This window comes from Ranitomeya imitator, chromosome 2, assembly GCF_032444005.1.
Source record: "Ranitomeya imitator isolate aRanImi1 chromosome 2, aRanImi1.pri, whole genome shotgun sequence".
Taxonomy (NCBI): Eukaryota; Metazoa; Chordata; class Amphibia; order Anura; family Dendrobatidae; genus Ranitomeya; species Ranitomeya imitator.
The window spans coordinates 847,412,350-847,434,421 of NC_091283.1; the positions used below are offsets into that span (position 1 = coordinate 847,412,350).

Here is a 22,072-nt window from a genome sequence, read left to right on the forward strand (position 1 = left end):
GATGCGTAGGCGGCTGTGGATGCGTAGGCGGCTGTGGATGCGGAGGTGGCTGTGGGTGCAGAGGCATCTGGAGGCAGCTGTGGATGTGGAGGCGGCTGTGGCTGTGGAGGCGGCTGGGGATGCGGAGGCGGCTGCAGCATCGACTGGAGGCGGCTGTGGATGTGGAGGCGGCTGTGGATGCGGAGGCGGCTGTGGATGCGGAGGTGGCTGTGGAGGCGGATGCGGAGGCAGCTCGGGGTGCGGAGGCGGCTGTGGATGCGGAGGCGACTGGATGCGGAGGCGGCTGTGGATGCGGAGGCGGCTTTGGATGCGGCTGTGGATGCGGAGCCGACTGGGAATGCGGAGGTGGATGCGGAGGCGGCTGCGGAGGCAGCTGTGGATGCAGCTGGGGATGCAGAGGCGGCTGTGGGTGCGGAGGCGGCTGTGGGTGCGGAGGCGGCTGTGGATGCGGAGGTGGCTGTGGATGCGGAGGCGGCTGTGGAGGCAGCTGGGGATGCAGAGGCAGCTCGGGGTGCGGAGGCGGCTGGGGAGGCAGCTCGGGGTGCGGAGGCGGCTGTGGATGCGGCTGGGGATGCAGAGGCGGCTGTGGATGCGGAGGCGGCTGTGGATGTGGCTGGGGATGCGGAGGAGTCTGGAGGCAGCTGTGGATGCGGAGGAGGCTGTTGATGCGGAGGTGGCTGTGGATGCGGCTGTGGAGGCGGAGGCGGCTGTGGAGGCGGAGGCGGCTGTGGAGGCGGAGGCGGCTGTGGAGGCGGAGGCGGCTGTGGAGGCGGAGGCGGCTGTGGATGCGGAGGCGGCTGTGGATGCGGAGGCGGCTGTGGATGCGGAGGCAGCTGTGGAGGCGGCTGTGGATGCGGAGGCGACTATGGATGCGGAGGCGGCTGTAGATGCGGAGGCATCTGTGGAGGCAGAGGCAGCTCGGTGCGGAGGCGGCTGTGGATGCGGAGCCGTCTATGGATGCGGAGGCAGCTGTGGACCCGGAGGCGGCTGTGGACCCGGAGGCGGCTGTGGATGCGGAGGTGGCTGTGGGTGCAGAGGCGGCTGTGGAGGCGGCTGGGGATGCAGTGGCGGCTGCGGAGGCGGCTGTGGGTGCAGAGGCGGCTGTGGATGCGGAGGCAGCTGCGGAGGCGGCTGGGGATGCGGAGGCGGCTGCAGCAGCGACTGGCTGTGGAGGTGGCTGTGATGTGGAGGCGGCTGTGGCTGTGGAGGCGGCAGTGGCTGTGGAGGTGGCTGTGGAGGCGGCTGTGGATGTGGAGGCGGCTGTGGATGTGGAGGCGGCTGTGGATGTGGAGGCGGAGGTGGCTGTGGAGGCGGATGCGGAGGCAGCTGGGGATGCAGAGGCAGCTCGGGGTGCGGAGGCGGCTGTGGATGTGGAGGCGGCTGTGGAGGCGGATGCGGAGGCAGCTGGGGATGCAGAGGCAGCTTGGGCTGTGGATGCGGAGGCGGCTGTGGATGCGGAGGCGGCTGTGGATGCGGAGGCGGCTGTGGATGCGGAGGCGGCTGTGGATGCGGAGGCGGCTGTGGGTGCGGAGGCGACTGTGGGTGCGGAGGCGGCTGTGGGTGCGGAGGCGGCTGTGGGTGCGGAGGCGGCTGTGGACGCGGAGGCGGCTGTGGACGCGGAGGCGGCTGTGGACGCGGAGGCGGCTGTGGACGCGGAGGCGGCTGTGGACGCGGAGGCGGCTGTGGACGCGGAGGCGGCTGTGGACGCGGAGGCGGCTGTGGACCCGGAGGCGGCTGTGGACCCGGAGGCGGCTGTGGACCCGGAGGCGGCTGTGGACCCGGAGGCGGCTGTGGACCCGGAGGCGGCTGTGGACCCGGAGGCGGCTGTGGACCCGGAGGCGGCTGTGGACCCGGAGGCGGCTGTGGACCCGGAGGCGGCTGTGGGTGCAGAGGCATCTGGAGGCGGCTGGGGATGCAGTGGCGGCTGCGGAGGCGGCTGTGGATGCGGAGGCGGCTGCAGCAGCGACTGGATGCGGAGGCGGCTGTGGCTGTGGAGGCGGCTGTGGCTGTGGAGGCGGCTGTGGATGTGGAGGCGGAGGTGGCTGTGGATGTGGAGGCGGCTGGGGATGCGGAGGAGTCTGGAGGCAGCTGTGGATGTGGAGGTGGATGCGGAGGTGGCTGTGGATGCGGAGGTGGCTGTGGATGCGGAGGCGGCTGTGGGTGCGGAGGCGGCTGTGGGTGCGGAGGAGGCTCTGGAGGCGGCAGTGGGTGCGGAGGCGGCAGTGGGTGCGGAGGCGGCAGTGGGTGCGGAGGCGGCTGTGGGTGCGGAGGCGGCTGTGGGTGCGGAGGCGGCTGTGGGTGCGGAGGCGGCTGTGGGTGCGGAGGCGGCTGTGGGTGCGGAGGCGGCTGTGGGTGCGGAGGCGGCTGTGGGTGCGGAGGCGGCTGTGGGTGCGGAGGCGGCTGTGGGTGCGGAGGCGGCTGTGGGTGCGGAGGCGGCTGTGGATGCGGAGGCGGCTCTGGAGGCGGCTGTGGGTGCGGAGGCGGCTGTGGACGCGGAGGCGGCTGTGGACCCGGAGGCGGCTGTGGACCCGGAGGCGGCTGTGGACCCGGAGGCGGCTGTGGACGCGGAGGCGGCTGTGGGTGCAGAGGCATCTGGAGGCGGCTGTGGAGGCGGCTGGGGATGCAGTGGCGGCTGCGGAGGCGGCTGGGGATGCGGAGGCGGCTGGGGATGCGGAGGCGGCTGCAGCAGCGACTGGATGCGGAGGCGGCTGTGGCTGCGGAGGCGGCTGTGGAGGCGGCTGTGGCTGTGGAGGCGGCTGTGGATGTGGAGGCGGAGGTGGCTGTGGAGGCGGATGCGGAGGCAGCTCGGGATGCAGAGGCAGTTCGGGGTGTGGATGCGGAGGCGGCTGTGGATGCGGAGGCGGCTGTGGATGCGGAGGCGGCTGTGGATGCTGAGGTGGATGCGGAGGCGGCTGCGGAGGCGGCGGCGGCTGCGGACGCGGAGGCGGCTGTGGATGCGGAGGCGGCTGTGGATGCGGAGGCATCTGTGGAGGCAGCTGGGGATGCAGACGCAGCTCGGGGTGCGGAGGCGGCTGTGGATGCGGAGGCGGCTGTGGATGCGGCTGTGGATGCGGAGGCGGCTGTGGATGCGGAGGCGTCTGTGGAGGCAGCTGGGGATGCAGAGGCAGCTCGGGGTGCGGAGGCGGCTGGGGAGGCAGCTCGGGGTGCGGAGGTGGCTGTGGATGTGGAGGCGGCTGGGGATGCGGAGGAGTCTGGAGGCAGCTGTGGATGCGGAGGTGGCTGTGGATGCGGAGGTGGCTGTGGATGCGGAGGTGGATGCGGAGGCGGCTGTGGGTGCGGAGGTGGCTGTGGGTGCGGAGGAGGCTCTGGAGGCGGCTGTGGGTGCGGAGGCGGCTGTGGGTGCGGAGGCGGCTGTGGGTGCGGAGGCGGCTGTGGGTGCGGAGGCGGCTGTGGATGCGGAGGCGGCTGTGGGTGCGGAGGCGGCTGTGGGTGCGGAGGCGGCTGTGGAGGCGGCTGTGGATGCGTAGGCGACTGGATGCGTAGGCGGCTGTGGATGCGTAGGCGGCTGTGGATGCGTAGGCGGCTGTGGATGCGGAGGTGGCTGTGGGTGCAGAGGCATCTGGAGGCGGCTGGGGATGCAGAGGAGTCTGGAGGCAGCTGTGGATGTGGAGGCGGCTGTGGATGCGGAGGTGGCTGTGGAGGCGGCTGTGGATGCGGAGGCGGCTGTGGGTGCGGAGGCGGCTGTGGGTGCGGAGGCGGCTGTGGGTGCGGAGGCGGCTGTGGGTGCGGAGGCGGCTGTGGGTGCGGAGGCGGCTGTGGGTGCGGAGGCGGCTCTGGAGTTGGCTGTGGGTGCGGAGGCGGCTGTGGGTGCGGAGGCGGCTCTGGAGGCGGCTGTGGGTGCGGAGGCAGCTCTGGAGGCGGCTGTGGGTGCGGAGGCGGCTGTGGGTGCGGAGGCGGCTCTGGAGGCGGCTGTGGGTGCGGAGGCGGCTGTGGGTGCGGAGGCGGCTGTGGGTGCGGAGGCGGCTGTGGAGGCGGAGGCGGCTGTGGAGGCGGCTGTGGATGCGGAGGCGGCTGTGGATGCGGAGGCGGCTGTGGGTGCGGAGGCAGCTCTGGAGGCGGCTGTGGGTGCGGAGGCGGCTGTGGGTGCGGAGGCGGCTCTGGAGTTGGCTGTGGGTGCGGAGGCGGCTGTGGGTGCGGAGGCGGCTGTGGGTGCGGAGGCGGCTCTGGAGTTGGCTGTGGGTGCGGAGGCGGCTGTGGGTGCGGAGGCGGCTGTGGGTGCGGAGGCGGCTCTGGAGGCGGCTGTGGGTGCGGAGGCGGCTGTGGGTGCGGAGGCGGCTCTGGAGGCGGCTGTGGGTGCGGAGGCGGCTGTGGGTGCGGAGGCGGCTGTGGGTGCGGAGGCTGCTGTGGAGGCGGAGGCGGCTGTGGAGGCGGCTGTGGATGCGGAGGCGGCTGTGGATGCGGAGGCAGCTGTGGGTGCGGAGGCAGCTCTGGAGGCGGCTGTGGGTGCGGAGGCGGCTGTGGGTGCGGAGGCGGCTGTGGGTGCGGAGGCGGCTGTGGGTGCGGAGGCGGCTCTGGAGGCGGCTGTGGGTGCGGAGGCGGCTCTGGAGGCGGCTGTGGGTGCGGAGGCGGCTGTGGGTGCGGAGGCGGCTCTGGAGGCGGCTGTGGGTGCGGAGGCGGCTGTGGGTGCGGAGGCGGCTGTGGGTGCGGAGGCGGAGGCGGCTGTGGAGGCGGCTGTGGATGCGGAGGCGGCTGTGGATGCGGAGGCGGCTGTGGGTGCGGAGGCAGCTCTGGAGGCGGCTGTGGGTGCGGAGGCGGCTGTGGGTGCGGAGGCGGCTCTGGAGGCGGCTGTGGGTGCGGAGGCGGCTGTGGGTGCAGAGGCGGCTCTGGAGGCGGCTGTGGGTGCGGAGGCGGCTGTGGGTGCGGAGGCGAGTGTGGGTGCAGAAGCGGCTCTGGAGGCGGCTGTGGGTGCGGAGGCGGCTGTGGGTGCGGAGGCGGCTGTGGGTGCGGAGGCGGCTGTGGGTGCGGAGGCGGCTGTGGGTGCGGAGGCGGCTGTGGATGCGGAGGCGGCTCTGGAGGCGGCTGTGGGTGCGGAGGCGGCTGTGGAGGCGGCTGTGGATGCGTAGGCGACTGGATGCGTAGGCGGCTGTGGATGCGTAGGCGGCTGTGGATGCGGAGGTGGCTGTGGGTGCAGAGGCATCTGGAGGCGGCTGGGGATGCAGAGGAGTCTGGAGGCAGCTGCGGAGGTGGCTGTGGAGGCGGCTGTGGATGCGGAGGCGGCTGTGGATGCGGAGGCGGCTGTGGATGCGGAGGCGGCTGTGGATGCGGAGGCGGCTGTGGGTGCGGAGGAGGCTCTGGAGGCGGCTGTGGGTGCGGAGGCGGCTGTGGGTGCGGAGGCGGCTCTGGAGTTGGCTGTGGGTGCGGAGGCGGCTGTGGGTGCGGAGGCGGCTCTGGAGGCGGCTGTGGGTGCGGAGGCGGCTGTGGGTGCGGAGGCGGCTCTGGAGGCGGCTGTGGGTGCGGAGGCGGCTGTGGGTGCGGAGGCGGCTGTGGGTGCGGAGGCGGCTGTGGGTGCGGAGGCTGCTGTGGAGGCGGAGGCGGCTGTGGAGGCGGCTGTGGATGCGGAGGCGGCTGTGGATGCGGAGGCAGCTGTGGGTGCGGAGGCGGCTCTGGAGGCGGCTGTGGGTGCGGAGGCGGCTGTGGGTGCGGAGGCGGCTGTGGGTGCGGAGGCGGCTGTGGGTGCGGCTGTGGGTGCGGAGGCGGCTGTGGGTGCGGAGGCGGCTCTGGAGGCGGCTGTGGGTGCGGAGGCGGCTGTGGGTGCGGAGGCGGCTGTGGGTGCAGAGGCGGCTCTGGAGGCGGCTGTGGGTGCGGAGGCGGCTCTGGAGGCGGCTGTGGGTGCGGAGGCGGCTGTGGGTGCGGAGGCGGCTGTGGGTGCGGAGGCGGCTGTGGGTGCGGAGGCGACTGTGGGTGCGGAGGCGGCTGTGGGTGCGGGGGCGGCTGTGGGTGCGGAGGCGGCTGTGGAGGCGGCTGTGGGTGCAGAGGCGGCTCAGGGATGCAGCAGGTGGTACCCAGCGGACATGAAGGGGTTATTCAGGACATCCAGAGGTGACCCCCTTTTGTGCCTTCGCTCCGCAGTTATCGGAGGGGGACGATGAGGGAAGCGGTTGACGGCAGCAGATCCTATCGGCAGGTGGACGCCGCGTTGACTTTGATCTTCGGCTCTGGAGCTTTGCTGGGTTTGTGTGTTTGGCCCGGGGCCCTTATTATGGGCCGTTTATCCGGGTCACTGGAGCTGTCCACAATCCGCGGCTCAGCGATGAGATGTAAATGGCCGGGAACAATGGGCCCCTGTGTTACTCATTCCCATCTGGTTATAGGGAGGCTGCCGCTTCACCGTCCTGAGGCCATTACAATCCCCCATAACACCCAGGGGAACAGACGTCCTGTTCGGATTCTGGGAAAGCTGAGTGGGCCGGGGGTCAGCCATCATTGCCTGTATCCCCCCAACACCATAAGGAGGAACTCCGTCCCGCAGAAATGATTAACTCCACTGTTACGTTTTGTCATAAAAGATCTCATCCTGTGGAGAGAGAAACAGCGAGAACCACTGGGCGACATGTGGGTCATATATATGGGGGTAGTATATGGGCTCTGTATGGGGGTAGTATATGGGCTCTGTATGGGGGTAGTATAGGCGCTGTATGGGGGTAGTATATGGGCTCTGTATGGGGGTAGTATAGGCGCTGTATGGTGGTAGTATGTGGGCACTGCAGGGCCGGCTCCATGTTTTTGAGGGCCCCGGGCGAAAGAGTCTCAGTGGGCCCCCCCTTTAACACATACCCCGATTCATGATCGCATATAAACACAGCCATGTAGTATATAACACTGCCCACATAGTATATAGCAGCCCATGTAGTATATAGCAGCCCACGTAGCATATAGCAGCCCACGTAGTATATAGCAGCGCAGCCCACATAGTATATAGCAGCGCCACTCACTCAGGCACTGGTAGGACTAGGAGCTCCTCCTGAATCTGCCTCATAACTTAAGCAGCACGGCAGCCAGCCAGGGGCGGAGATCAGAGCAGAGAAAGTGCTCTCTCCCCCCACAAACAATGTCAGGCTGGCTGCCTTCTGTTAACCCCTATGTGTGCCTGCCTGGCTGCACTCACTGAGTGATAAGATGCTTGTGTCAGAGCTGGCACATAGGGGTTAAGAGAACGCAGCCAGCAGTGACTTTGTAGGCGGAGAGAGCACATTATCTCCTGCTCTGCTCTCCCAGCTGTATCTATGACAGCATGAGTGGGCCCCCCTCTCTCCCCAGGGCCCCGGCATTTGCCCGCTGTGCCGGGTGCTGACGCCGGCCCTGGGGCACTGTATGGTGGTAGTATATGGGCTCTGTATGGGGGTAGTATATGGGCTCTGTATGGGGGTAGTATAGGCGCTGTATGGGGGTAGTATATGGGCGCTGTATGGGGGTAGTATATGTGCGCTGTATGGGGGTAGTATATGGGCTCTGTATGGGGGTAGTATATGGGCTCTGTATGGGGGTAGTATAGGCGCTGTATGGGGGTAGTATATGTGCGCTGTATGTGGGTAGTATATGGGCTCTGTATGGGCGTGGTATATGGGCACTGTATGGTGGTAGTATATGTGCGCTGTATGGGGGTAGTATATGTGCGTTGTATGGGGGTAGTATATGGGCTCTGTATGGGGGTAGTATATGGGCTCTGTATGGGGGTAGTATATGAGCGCTGTATGGGGGAGTATATGTGCGCTGTATGGGGGTAATATATGGGCTCTGTATGGGGGTAATATATGGGCTCTGTATGGGGGTAGTATATGAGCGCTGTATGGGGGTAGTATATGGGCGCTGTATGGGGGTAGTATATGAGGGCTCTATGGGGGTAGTATATGGGCGCTGTATGGGGGTAGTATATGTGCGCTGTATAGTGGTAGTATATGAGGGCTCTGTATGGGGGTAGTATATGTGCGCTGTATGGGGGAGTATATGGGCGCTGTATGGGGGTAGTATATGGGCACTGTATGGGGGTAGTATATGGGCGCTGTATGGGGGTAGTATATGGGCGCTGTATAGGGGTAGTATATGAGGGCTCTGTATGGGGGTAGTATATGTGCGCTGTATGGGGGAGTATATGGGCGCTGTATGGGGGTAGTATATGGGCGCTGTATGGAGGTAGTATATGGGCGCTGTATAGGGGTAGTATATGAGGGCTCTGTATGGGGGTAGTATATGTGCGCTGTATGGGGGAGTATATGGGCACTATGGGGGTATTATGGGCTCTGTATGGGGGTAGTATATGTGCGCTGTATGGGGGTAGTATATGTGCGCTGTATGGGGGTAGTATATGGGCGCTGTATGGGGGTAGTATATGGGCTCTGTATGGGGGGTAGTATATGTGCGCTGTATGGGGGAGTATATAAGCGCTGTATGGGGGTAGTATACAGTTAGGGCCAGAAATATTTGGACAGTGACACAAGTTTTGTTATTTTAGCTGTTTACAAAAACATGTTCAGAAATACAATTATATATATAATATGGGCTGAAAGTGCACACTCCCAGCTGCAATATGATAGTTTCCACATCCAAATCGGAGAAAGGGTTTAGGAATCATAGCTCTGTAATGCATAGCGTCCTCTTTTTCAAGGGACCAAAAGTAATTGGACAATGGACTCTAAGGGCTGCAATTAACTCTGAAGGCGTCTCCCTCCTTAACCTGTAATCAATGAAGTAGTTAAAAGGTCAGGGGTGGATTCCAGGTGTGTGGTTTTGCATTTGGAAGCTGTTGCTGTGAGCAGACAACATGCGGTCAAAGGAACTCTCAATTGAGGTGAAGCAGAACATCCTGAGGCTGAAAAAAATAAAAAATCCATCAGAGAGATAGCAGACATGCTCGGAGTAGCAAAATCAACAGTTGGGTACATTCTGAGAAAAAAGGAATTGACTGGTGAGCTTGGGAACTCAAAAAGGCCTGGGCGTCCACGGATGACAACAGTGGTGGATGATCGCCGCATACTTAATTTGGTGAAGAAGAACCCGTTCACAACATCAACTGAAGTCCAGAACACTCTCAGTGAAGTAGGTGTATCTGTCTCTAAGTCAACAGTAAAGAGAAGACTCCATGACAGTAAATACAAAGGGTTCACATCTAGATGCAAACCATTCATCAATACCAAAAATAGACAGAAAAACACCTCAAGAAGCCAGCTCAGTTCTGGAAAAGTATTCTATGGACAGATGAGACAAATATCAACCTGTACCAGAATGATGGGGAGAAGAAAGTTTGGAGAAGAAAGGGAACGGCACATGATCCAAGGCACACCACATCCTCTGTAAAACATGGTGGAGGCAACGTGATGGCATGGGCATGCATGGCTTTCAATGGCACTGGGTCACTTGTGTTTATTGATGACATAAGAGCAGACAAGAGTAGCCGGATGAATTCTGAAGTGTACCGGGATATACTTTCAGCCCAGATTCAGCCAAATGCTGCAAAGTTGATTGGACGGCGCTTCATAGTACAGATGGACAATGACCCCAAGCATACAGCCAAAGCTACCCAGGAGTTCATGAGTGCCAAAAAGTGGCACATTCTGCAATGGCCAAGTCAATCTCCAGATCTAAACCCAATTGAGCATGCATTTCACTTGCTCAAATCCAGACTTAAGACGGAAAGACCCACAAACAAGCAAGACCTGAAGGCTGCGGCTGTAAAGGCCTGGCAAAGCATTAAGAAGGAGGAAACCCAGCGTTTGGTGATGTCCATGGGTTCCAGACTTAAGGCAGTGATTGCCTCCAAAGGATTTGCAACAAAATATTGAAAATAAAAATATTTTGTTTGGGTTATGTTTATTTGTCCAATTACTTTTGACCTCCTAAAATGTGGAGTGTTTGTAAAGAAATGTGTACAATTCCTACATTTTCTATCAGATATTTTTGTTCAACCCTTCAAATTAAACGTTACAATCTGCACTTGAATTCTGTTGTAGAGGTTTCATTTCAAATCCAATGTGGTGGCATGCAGAGCCCAACTCGCGAAAATTGTGTCACTGTCCAAATATTTCTGGCCCTAACTGTATGTGCGCTGTATGGGGGTAGTATATGTGCGCTGTATGGGGGTAGTATATGTGCGCTGTATGGGGGTAGTATATGGGCTCTGTATGGGGGTAGTATATGTGCGCTGTATGGGGGTAGTATATGTGCGCTGTATGGGGGTAGTATATGTGCGCTGTATGGGGGTAGTATATGTGCGCTGTATGGGGGTAGTATATGTGCGCTGTATGGGGGTAGTATATGGGTTCTGTATGGGGGTAGTATATGTGCGCTGTATGGGGGTAGTATATGGGCGCTGTATGGGGGTAGTATATGGGCGCTGTATGGGGGTAGTATATAGGCACAGTATGCGGGTAGTATATGGGCGCTGTATGGGGGTAGTATATGTGCGCTGTATGGGGGAGTATATGGGCGCTGTATGGGGGTAGTATATGGGCGCTGTATGGGGGTAGTATATGTGCGCTGTATGGGGGTAGTATATGCGCTGTATGGGGGTAGTAACATAGTAACACATAGTAACATAGTTAGTAAGGCCGAAAAAAGACATTTGTCCATCCAGTTCAGCCTATATTCCATCATAATAAATCCCCAGATCTACGTCCTTCTACAGAACCTAATAATTGTATGATACAATATTGTTCTGCTCCAGGAAGACATCCAGGCCTCTCTTGAACCCCTCGACTGAGTTCGCCATCACCACCTCCTCAGGCAAGCAATTCCAGATTCTCACTGCCCTAACAGTAAAGAATCCTCTTCTATGTTGGTGGAAAAACCTTCTCTCCTCCAGACGCAAAGAATGCCCCCTTGTGCCCGTCACCTTCCTTGGTATAAACAGATCCTCAGCGAGATATTTGTATTGTCCCCTTATATACTTATACATGGTTATTAGATCGCCCCTCAGTCGTCTTTTTTCTAGACTAAATAATCCTAATTTCGCTAATCTATCTGGGTATTGTAGTTCTCCCATCCCCTTTATTAATTTTGTTGCCCTCCTTTGTACTCTCTCTAGTTCCATTATATCCTTCCTGAGCACCGGTGCCCAAAACTGGACACAGTACTCCATGTGCGGTCTAACTAGGGATTTGTACAGAGGCAGTATAATGCTCTCATCATGTGTATCCAGACCTCTTTTAATGCACCCCATGATCCTGTTTGCCTTGGCAGCTGCTGCCTGGCACTGGCTGCTCCAGGTAAGTTTATCATTAACTAGGATCCCCAAGTCCTTCTCCCTGTCAGATTTACCCAGTGGTTTCCCGTTCAGTGTGTAATGGTGATATTGATTCCTTCTTCCCATGTGTATAACCTTACATTTATCATTGTTAAACCTCATCTGCCACCTTTCAGCCCAAGTTTCCAACTTATCCAGATCCATCTGTAGCAGAATACTATCTTCTCTTGTATTAACTGCTTTACATAGTTTTGTATCATCTGCAAATATCGATATTTTACTGTGTAAACCTTCTACCAGATCATTAATGAATATGTTGAAGAGAACAGGTCCCAATACTGACCCCTGCGGTACCCCACTGGTCACAGCGACCCAGTTAGAGACTATACCATTTATAACCACCCTCTGCTTTCTATCACTAAGCCAGTTACTAACCCATTTACACACAATTTCCCCCAGACCAAGCATTCTCATTTTGTGTACCAACCTCTTGTGCGGCACGGTATCAAACGCTTTGGAAAAATCGAGATATACCACGTCCAATGACTCACCGTGGTCCAGCCTATAGCTTACCTCTTCATAAAAACTGATTAGATTGGTTTGACAGGAGCGATTTCTCATAAACCCATGCTGATATGGAGTTAAACAGTTATTCTCATTGAGATAATCCAGAATAACATCCCTCAGAAACCCTTCAAATATTTTACCAACAATAGAGGTTAGACTTACTGGCCTATAATTTCCAGGTTCACTTTTAGAGCCCTTTTTGAATATTGGCACCACATTTGCTATGCGCCAATCCTGCGGAACAGACCCTGTCGCTATAGAGTCCCTAAAAATAAGAAATAATGGTTTATCTATTACATTACTTAGTTCTCTTAGTACTCGTGGGTGTATGCCATCCGGACCCGGAGATTTATCTATTTTAATCTTATTTAGCCGGTTTCGCACCTCTTCTTGGGTTAGATTGGTGACCCTTAATATAGGGTTTTCATTGTTTCTTGGGATTTCACCTAGCATTTCATTTTCCACCGTGAATACCGTGGAGAAGAAGGTGTTTAATATGTTAGCTTTTTCCTCGTCATCTACAACCATTCTTTCCTCACTATTTTTTAAGGGAACTACATTTTCAGTTTTTATTCTTTTACTATTGATATAGTTGAAGAACAGTTTGGGATTAGTTTTACTCTCCTTAGCAATGTGCTTCTCTGTTTCCTTTTTGGCAGCTTTAATTAGTTTTTTAGATAAAGTATTTTTCTCCCTATAGTTTTTTAGAGCTTCAATGGTGCCATCCTGCTTTAGTAGTGCAAATGCTTTCTTTTTACTGTTAATTGCCTGTCTTACTTCTTTGTTTAGCCACATTGGGTTTTTCCTATTTCTAGTCCTTTTATTCCCACAAGGTATAAACCGCTTACACTGCCTATTTAGGATGTTCTTAAACATTTCCCATTTATTATCTGTATTCTTATTTCTGAGGATATTGTCCCAGTCTACCAGATTAAGGGCATCTCTAAGCTGGTCAAACTTTGCCTTCCTAAAGTTCAATGTTTTTGTGACTCCCTGACAAGTCTCCCTAGTGAAAGACAGGTGAAACTGCACAATATTGTGGTCGCTATTTCCTAGATGCCCGACCACCTGCAGATTTGTTATTCTGTCAGGTCTATTAGATAGTATTAGGTCTAAAAGTGCTGCTCCTCTGGTTGGATTCTGCACCAATTGTGAAAGATAATTTTTCTTGGTTATTAGCAGAAACCTGTTGCCTTTATGGGTTTCACAGGTTTCTGTTTCCCAGTTAATATCCGGGTAGTTAAAGTCCCCCGTAACCAGGACCTCATTATGGGTTGCAGCTTCATCTATCTGCTTTAGAAGTAGACTTTCCATGGTTTCTGTTATATTTGGGGGTTTGTAACAGACCCCAATGAGAATTTTGTTACCATTTTTCCCTCCATGAATTTCGACCCATATGGACTCGACATCCTCATTTCCTTCGCTAATATCCTCCCTTAAAGTGGACTTTAGACAAGACTTTACATAGAGACAAACCCCTCCTCCTCTCCGATTTTTACGATCCTTTCTAAACAGACTGTAACCCTGTAAGTTAACTGCCCAGTCATAGCTTTCATCTAACCATGTCTCGGTTATTCCCACTATGTCAAAGTTACCTGTAGATATTTCTGCTTCTAGTTCTTCCATCTTGTTTGTCAGGCTTCTGGCGTTTGCGAGCATGCAGTTTAGAGGATTTTGTTTTGTTCCAATCTCCTCACTGTGGATTGTTTTAGAAATGTTCTTACCTCCCTTCTGAGTATGTTTTCCTGTGTCTTCTTTGTTCAAGTCTAATGTTTTTCTTCCCGTCCCCTCTTCTTCTAGTTTAACGCCCTCCTGATGAGTGTAGCGAGTCTTGATGAGTGTAATATATATGGGGGCAGTATATGGGCGCTGTATGGTGGTAGTATGTGGGCACTGTATGGTGGTAGTATGTGGGCACTGCATGGTGGTAGTATGTGGTCACTGGTGGTAGTATGTGGGCACTGTATGGGGGTAGTATATGGGCACTGTATGGGGGTAGTATATGGACACTGTATGGTGGTAGTATATAGGCACAGTATGGGGGTAGTATATTGGCACAGTATGGGGGTAGTATATGGGCACAGTATGGGGGAGTATATGGGCGCTGTATGGGGGTAGTATGGGTGCTGTATGGGGGTAGTATATGTGCACTGTATGGGGGAGTATATGGGCGCTGTATGGGGGTAGTATGGGTGCTGTATGGGGGTAGTATATGTGCACTGTATGGTGGTAGAATATGGGCGCTGTATGGGGGTAGTATATGGGCACTGTATGGTGGTAATATATTGGTACTATATGGTGGTAGAATAGGAGCACTGTATGGTGTTAATATATGACATCTATATGACAGCATCTCTGAATGCTGTGAAGCTCTTATATGGTAACATTATGGCGGTGCTATGGACCGTGTATAGTGGTTTTATTTGGGCGCTGTTTGTTAACTGTATAACATATATGGACACTATATGGCAATTGTATTTGCACGCTGAATGACGGTATTATATGGAAAGTGTATGGCAGAACGGTATCATATGGGCACTGATGTTGATCTTCTACATTTTAGATTCATTTATGGGATGATGTTCCTAGGTAGCGGCGTGTTCTCCTTCATCGTCTTTTCCTATGGTGAGTGTTGCTAATTCACAGAAATCATTTATTAATTTACTATTTTATTTTATTCAGTATCAGGCAGCGAGTGGTGCTGGGGAATATGACGCTGTGACGCACGGGGGGATGTGATGCGTTTGGGGGATGTGCCACTGTGACGCGTGCGGGGGGACGTACCGCTGTGATGCGTTGGGGGGCGCTTTGGATGTGCTGCTGTCACATGCGGGGGGATGTGCTGCTTTGGGGGACACGTTGGATGTGCTGCTGTCATGTGCGGGGGGGATGTGCTGTGTTGGGAGACACGTTGGATGTGCTGCTGTCATGTGCAAGGGGATGTGCTGCGTTGGGGGGGGGCGTTGGATGTGCTGCTCTCACGTTCGGGGGGATGTGCTGCGTTGGGGGACACGTTGGATGTGCTGCTGTCATGTGCAGGGGGATGTGCTGCGTTGGGGGGGCGTTGGATGTGCTGCTCTCACGTTCGGGGGGATGTGCTGCGTTGGGGACACGGATGTGCTGCTGTCATGTGCAGGGGGATGTGCTGCGTTGGGGGGGGCGTTGGATGTGCTGCTGTCATGTGCGGGGGGAATGTGCTGCGTTGGGGAACACGTTGGATGTGCTGCTGTCATGTGCAGGGGGATGTGCTGCGTTGGGGGGGCGTTGGATGTGCTGCTCTCACGTGCGGGGGGATGTGCTGCATTGGGGGACACGTTGGATGTGCTGCTGTCACATGCGGGGGGATGTGCTGCGTTGGGGGGGCGCGTTGGATGTGCTACTGTCACGTGCAAGGGGTTGTGCTGCGTTGGGGGAACACTTTGGATGTGCTGCTGTCATGTGCTGGGGGATGTGCTGCGTCGGGGGGACACTTTGGATGTGCTGCTGTCACATGCGGGGGGATGTGCTGCATTGGGGGACACGATGGATGTGCTGCTGTCACGTATGGGGGGATTTGCTGCGTTGGGGGACACGTTGGATGTGCTGCTGTCACGTGCGGGGGGATGTGCTGCGTTGGGGGACACGATGGATGTGCTGCTGTCACGTGCTGGGGGATGTGCTGCGTTGGGGGACACGGATGTGCTGCTGTCACGTGCAGGGGGGATGTGCTGCGTTGGGGGACACGTTGGATGTGCTGCTGTCACGTGCGGGGGGATGTGCTGCGTTGGGGGACACGTTGGATGTGCTGCTGTCACGTGCGGGGGGATGTGCTGCGTTGGGGGACACGTTGGATGTGCTGCTGTCACGTGCTGGGGGATGTGCTGCTGTCTCGTCCGGGAGTGAAGAAAACTCCTCACTATCGGTATCTATTGTAACGGTGATGACTGCGCTACAAAAACGAAATATCGAATGTGGTAAATGTGTTGCAAAAAGCGTAGTAACGTGATCAGAATTTATGTTCCCAATATTCCCCCTTATAACGCTCCATTGACAAATATAGGACGGCGCAGTTTTTACTGCACAGAAATAAAACATAAATAAAAGGCCGAATCCGATATCCTTGTGTGATCCTCACCCGCAAAACGTTTATTATCCCGTTGTTCACACAATTATCAAAATAAAATACAAATTGAAAAAAACAAATGGCAGAATTGCTATAATATTATTGCGTTATTTTATATATCTTTTTTTTATCACGGAGACCAGTGTCTGACAAACGCCGAGCGATCCTGCAGCTCCATCCCGCAGCTCCATCCCCTGGCTCCATCCCCCGGCTCCATCCCCCGGCTCCATCCCCCGGCTCCATCCCGCAGCTCCGTCCCCCAGCTCCATCCCGCAGCTCCGTCCCCCAGCTCCGTTCCGCAGCTCCATCCCGCAGCTCCATCCCGCGGCTCCATCCCCCGGCTCCATCCCGCAGCTCCATCCCGCAGCTCCATCCCCCGGCTCCATCCCCCGGCTCCATCCCGCAGCTCCGTCCCGCAGCTCCATCCCCCGGCTCCATCCCGCAGCTCCATTCCGCGGCTCCATCCCCCGGCTCCGTCCCCCGGCTCCGTCCCGCAGCTCCGTCCCGCAGCTCCGTCCCCCAGCTCCGTCCCCCAGCTCCATCCCGCAGCTCCATCCCGCAGCTCCATCCCCCGGCTCCATCCCGCAGCTCCATCCCGCAGCTCCATCCCGCAGCTCCATCCCCCGGCTCCTTCCCCCGTCTCCATCCCGCGGCTCCATCCCGCGGCTCCATCCCCCGGCTCCATCCCGCAGCTCCATCCCCCGGCGCCATCCCCCGGCTCCATCCCCCGGCTCCATCCCCCGGCTCCATCCCCCGGCTCCATCCCGCAGCTCCATCCCCCAGCTCCATCCCGCAGCTCCATCCCCCAGCTCCATCCCGCAGCTCCATCCCCCAGCTCCATCCCGCAGCTCCATCCCGCAGCTCCATCCCGCAGCTCCATCCCCCAGCTCCATCCCCCAGCTCCATCGCGCAGCTCCATCCCCCAGCTCCATCCCGCAGCTCCATCCCGCAGCTCCATCCCGCAGCTCCATCCCCCAGCTCCATCCCGCAGCTCCATCCCCCAGCTCCATCCCCCAGCTCCATCCCGCAGCTCCAACCCCCAGCTCCATCCCGCAGCTCCATGATCCCCCCAGCTCCATCCCCCAGCTCCATCCCGCAGCTCCATCCCCCAGCTCCATCCCCCAGCTCCATCCCGCAGCTCCGTCCCCCAGCTCCGTTCCGCAGCTCCATCCCGCAGCTCCATCCCGCGGCTCCATCCCCCGGCTCCATCCCGCAGCTCCATCCCGCGGCTCCATCCCCCGGCTCCATCCCGCAGCTCCATCTCGCAGCTCCATCCCGCAGCTCCATCTCGCAGCTCCATCCCGCAGCTCCATCTCGCAGCTCCATCCCGCAGCTCCGTCCCGCAGCTCCGTCCCGCAGCTCCGTCCCCCAGCTCCATCCCGCAGCTCCATCCCGCAGCTCCATCCCGCAGCTCCGTCCCCCAGCTCCATCCCGCAGCTCCGTCCCCCAGCTCCGTTCCGCAGCTCCATCCCGCAGCTCCATCCCCCGGCTCCATCCCGCAGCTCCATCCACAGAAATAAAACATAAATAAAAGGCCGAATCCGATATCCTTGTGTGATCCTCACCCGCAATACGTTTATTATCCCGTTGTTCACACAATTATCAAAATAAAATACAAATTGAAAAAAACAAATGGCAGAATTGCTATAATATTATTGCGTTATTTTATATATCTTTTTTTTTATCACGGAGACCAGTGTCTGACAAACGCCGAGCGATCCTGCAGCTCCATCCCGCAGCTCCATCCCCCAGCTCCATCCCCCGGCTCCATCCCCCGGCTCCATCCCGCAGCTCCGTCCCCCAGCTCCATCCCGCAGCTCCGTCCCCCAGCTCCATCCCGCGGCTCCATCCCGCGGCTCCATCCCCCGGCTCCATCCCCCGGCTCCATCCCGCAGCTCCATCCCGCAGCTCCATCCCCCGGCTCCATCCCCCGGCTCCATCCCGCAGCTCCATCTCGCAGCTCCATCCCGCAGCTCCATCCCGCAGCTCCGTCCCGCAGCTCCGTCGACAAACGCCGAGCGATCCTGCAGCTCCATCCCGCAGCTCCATCCCCCAGCTCCATCCCGCAGCTCCATCCCCCGGCTCCATCCCCCGGCTCCATCCCGCAGCTCCGTCCCCCAGCTCCATCCCGCAGCTCCGTCCCCCAGCTCCGTTCCGCGGCTCCATCCCGCGGCTCCATCCCGCGGCTCCATCCCGCAGCTCCATCCCCCGGCTCCATCCCCCGGCTCCATCCCGCAGCTCCATCCCGCAGCTCCGTCCCGCAGCTCCGTCCCGCAGCTCCGTCCCGCAGCTCCGTCCCGCAGCTCCGTCCCCCAGCTCCATCCCGCAGCTCCATCCCGCAGCTCCGTCCCCCAGCTCCATCCCGCAGCTCCGTCCCCCAGCTCCGTTCCGCAGCTCCATCCCGCAGCTCCATCCCGCGGCTCCATCCCCCGGCTCCATCCCGCGGCTCCATCCCCCGGCTCCATCCCGCAGCTCCATCCCGCAGCTCCATCCCCCGGCTCCATCCCCCGGCTCCATCCCGCAGCTCCATCTCGCAGCTCCATCCCGCAGCTCCATCCCGCAGCTCCATCCCGCAGCTCCATCCCCCGGCTCCTTCCCCCGTCTCCATCCCGCGGCTCCATCCCGCGGCTCCATCCCGCGGCTCCATCCCCCAGCTCCATCCCCCGGCTCCATCCCCCGGCGCCATCCCCCGGCTCCATCCCCCAGCTCCATCCCGCAGCTCCATCCCGCAGCTCCATCCCGCAGCTCCATCCCGCAGCTCCATCCCGCAGCTCCATCCCCCAGCTCCATCCCGCAGCTCCATCCCGCAGCTCCAACCCCCAGCTCCATCCCGCAGCTCCATGATCCCCCCAGCTCCATCCCCCAGCTCCATCCCGCAGCTTCATCCCCCAGCTCCATCCCGCAGCTCCATCCCGCAGCTCCATCCCGCAGCTCCATCCCCCAGCTCCATCCCCCAGCTCCATCCCCCAGCTCCATCCCGCAGCTCCATCCCGCAGCTCCATCTCCCAGCTCCATCCCGCAGCTCCATCCCCCAGCTCCATCCCGCAGCTCCATCCCGCAGCTCCATCCCCCAGCTCCATCCCCCAGCTCCATCCCGCAGCTCCATCCCGCAGCTCCATCCCGCAGCTCCATCCCCCAGCTCCATCCCTCAGCTCCATCCCGCAGCTCCATCCCGCAGCTCCACCCCCCAGCTCCATCCCGCAGCTCCATCCCGCAGCTCCATCCCCCAGCTCCATCCCCCAGCTCCATCCCGCAGCTCCATCCCGCAGCTCCATCCCCCAGCTCCATCCCCCAGCTCCATCCCGCAGCTCCATCCCGCAGCTCCATCCCGCAGCTCCATCCCGCAGCTCCATCCCGCAGCTCCATCCCGCAGCTCCATCCCGCAGCTCCATCCCGCAGCTCCATCCCGCAGCTCATGTTGTACAGCTGAAGATTTTCAGTAGTAGCGTTATGATGCCGTTGACAGGACGGATCCGGGACTCGCTGCGCCTGGAATTTGTCCTGTGGAGAGCGGATTATTTGTCATAAACCTTTCTGGGTAAATAAAGTGTCAGAAGATGGATTCCTGTTTGTCGATAAGTGATGTCTTCCTGAGATCTGCGGAGGAATCCTCTGTTCACGAGACATCTGGAGCTGTCACCGGTAGCAGCAGATATCAGCAGGACATGCACGCAGCAACGTCACAGTGCACGCAGCAACATCACGGTGCTCACAGCAACGTCACAGTGCACGCAGCAACATCGCGGTGCCCGCAGCAACGTCACAGTGCCCGCAGCAACGTCACGGTACCCGCAGCAACGCCTCGGTGCCCGCAGCAACGCCTCGGTGCCCGCAGCAACGTCTCGGTCCCGCAGCAACGTCTCGGTGCCCGCAGCAACGTCACGGTAGCCGCAGCAATGTCTCGGTGCCCGCAGCAACGTCTCGGTGCCCGCAGCAACTTCACGGTGCCCGCAGCAATGTCACGGTGCACTCAGCAACGCCACGACGCCGGCAGCAATGTCACGGTGCACGCAGCAACATCACGGCACCTGCAGGAAAGTGACAGCGCACGTAGCAATGTTAGAGTGCACAGCGGCAAAGCCACGCACGCAGCCTGATATCGCTGTCCGATACAATACAACATTGTATGCTGGACCCACGCCAGAAATCTAGGGCAGCAGAAGTGGAGTAGTCCAGAACCTCACGTCTGAAGAGAAGCAAAGCAACCATTCGCTTCAAGTAGGGGTCATGACACGGTGGTTCAGTGGTCACCTGTGGAATATGATAGCGTTATATAAGCAAAGCATAATAATAATAATTATATATGTTCCTCCAGTATTTCCAGCTCTAGCAGTCCAGCAGCTCCATGTGAACCCCCAGATTACTGCGAAGATCTCTGCCGCTGCGTCCAGTAAGTGTTCAGCTTCTGATTCCTTCATGGGCCCAAATCTTATAGAACTGGATCTAATATGAAATGTTACCATTTTTAGATGGTTATTAAAATCTAACACAAAGTTACAAACGTTAGTATTAGTTGTATTCTTGTATATAGGAGCAGTATTATAGTAGTTATATTCTTGTACATGGGGCAGTATTATAGTAGTTATATTCTTGTACATAGGAGCAGTATTATAGTAGTTATATTCTTGTACATGGGGGCAGTATTATAGTAGTTATATTCTTGTACATAGGGGCAGTATTATAGTAGTTATATTCTTGTACATGGGGGCAGTATTATAGTAGTTATATTCTTGTACATAGGGGCAGTATTATAGTAGTGATATTCCTGTACATAGGGGCAGTATTATAGTAGTTATATTCTTGTAAATAGGAGCAGTATTATAGTAGTTATATTCTTGTACATGGGGGCAGTATTATAGTAGTTATATTCTTGTACATAGGGGCAGTATTATAGTAGTTATATTCTTGTACATAGGAGCAGTATTATAGTAGTTATATTCTTGTAAATAGGAGCAGTATTATAGTAGTTATATTCTTGTACATGGGGGCAGTATTATAGTAGTTATATTCTTGTACATGGGGGCAGTATTATAGTAGTTATATTCTTGTACATAGGAGCAGTATTATAGTAGTTATATTCTTGTAAATAGGAGCAGTATTATAGTAGTTATATTCTTGTACATGGGGGCAGTATTATAGTAGTTATATTCTTGTACATAGGGGCAGTATTATAGTAGTTATATTCTTGTACATGGGGGCAGTATTATAGTAGTTATATTCTTGTACATAGGAGCAGTATTATAGTAGTTATATTCTTGTACATAGGAGCAGTATTATAGTAGTTGTATTCTTGTACATAGGGGCAGTATTATAGTAGATATATTCTTGTACATAGGAGCAGTATTATAGTAGTTATATTCTTGTACATAGGAGCAGTATTATAGTAGTTATATTCTTGTACATAGGAGCAGTATTATAGTAGTTATATTCTTGTACATATGGGCAGTATTATAGTAACATAGTAACATAGTTAGTAAGGCCGAAAAAAGACATTTGTCCATCCAGTTCAGCCTATATTCCGTCATAATAAATCCCCAGATCTACGTCCTTTTACAGAACCTAATAATTGTATGATACAATATTGTTCTGCTCCAGGAAGACATCCAGGCCTCTCTTGAACCCCTCGACTGAGTTCGCCATCACCACCTCCTCAGGCAAGCAATTCCAGATTCTCACTGCCCTAACAGTAAAGAATCCTCTTCTATGTTGGTGGAAAAACCTTCTCTCCTCCAGACGCAAAGAATGCCCCCTTGTGCCCGTCACCTTCCTTGGTATAAACAGATCCTCAGCGAGATATTTGTATTGTCCCCTTATATACTTATACATGGTTATTAGATCGCCCCTCAGTCGTCTTTTTTCTAGACTAAATAATCCTAATTTCGCTAATCTATCTGGGTATTGTAGTTCTCCCATCCCCTTTATTAATTTTGTTGCCCTCCTTTGTACTCTCTCTAGTTCCATTATATCCTTCCTGAGCACCGGTGCCCAAAACTGGACACAGTACTCCATGTGCGGTCTAACTAGGGATTTGTACAGAGGCAGTATAATGCTCTCATCATGTGTATCCAGACCTCTTTTAATGCACCCCATGATCCTGTTTGCCTTGGCAGCTGCTGCCTGGCACTGGCTGCTCCAGGTAAGTTTATCATTAACTAGGATCCCCAAGTCCTTCTCCCTGTCAGATTTACCCAGTGGTTTCCCGTTCA

General features: G+C 56.8%; 2 protein-coding genes and 1 pseudogene across 3 annotated transcripts in view; 1 reads left to right on the top strand and 2 right to left on the bottom strand.

Moving 5' to 3' along the window:
- VWA2 (von Willebrand factor A domain containing 2) overlaps positions 1–22,072 on the top strand; it is a 64,187-nt gene that overhangs the window by 15,738 nt on the left and 26,377 nt on the right. For both annotated transcript variants that reach the window (XM_069754357.1, XM_069754355.1), the window contains exons 2-3: positions 14,328–14,389; positions 20,182–20,256. In XM_069754357.1, coding sequence (XP_069610458.1) covers positions 14,341–14,389; positions 20,182–20,256 — 124 coding nt within the window. In that variant the 5' untranslated portion in view covers positions 14,328–14,340. The remainder of the gene's footprint in view (positions 1–14,327; positions 14,390–20,181; positions 20,257–22,072) is intronic.
- Positions 687–1,896, bottom strand: LOC138667908 (uncharacterized; annotated as a pseudogene).
- Positions 3,730–5,158, bottom strand: LOC138667909 (uncharacterized; the record flags this gene model as incomplete). The annotated part of the gene is made up of 2 exons (XM_069755980.1): positions 5,090–5,158; positions 3,730–4,974 (listed from the first exon to the last, which is right to left on the bottom strand). Coding segments are annotated over exons 1-2 (1,314 nt in total), but the record flags the coding sequence as incomplete, so codon positions are not given.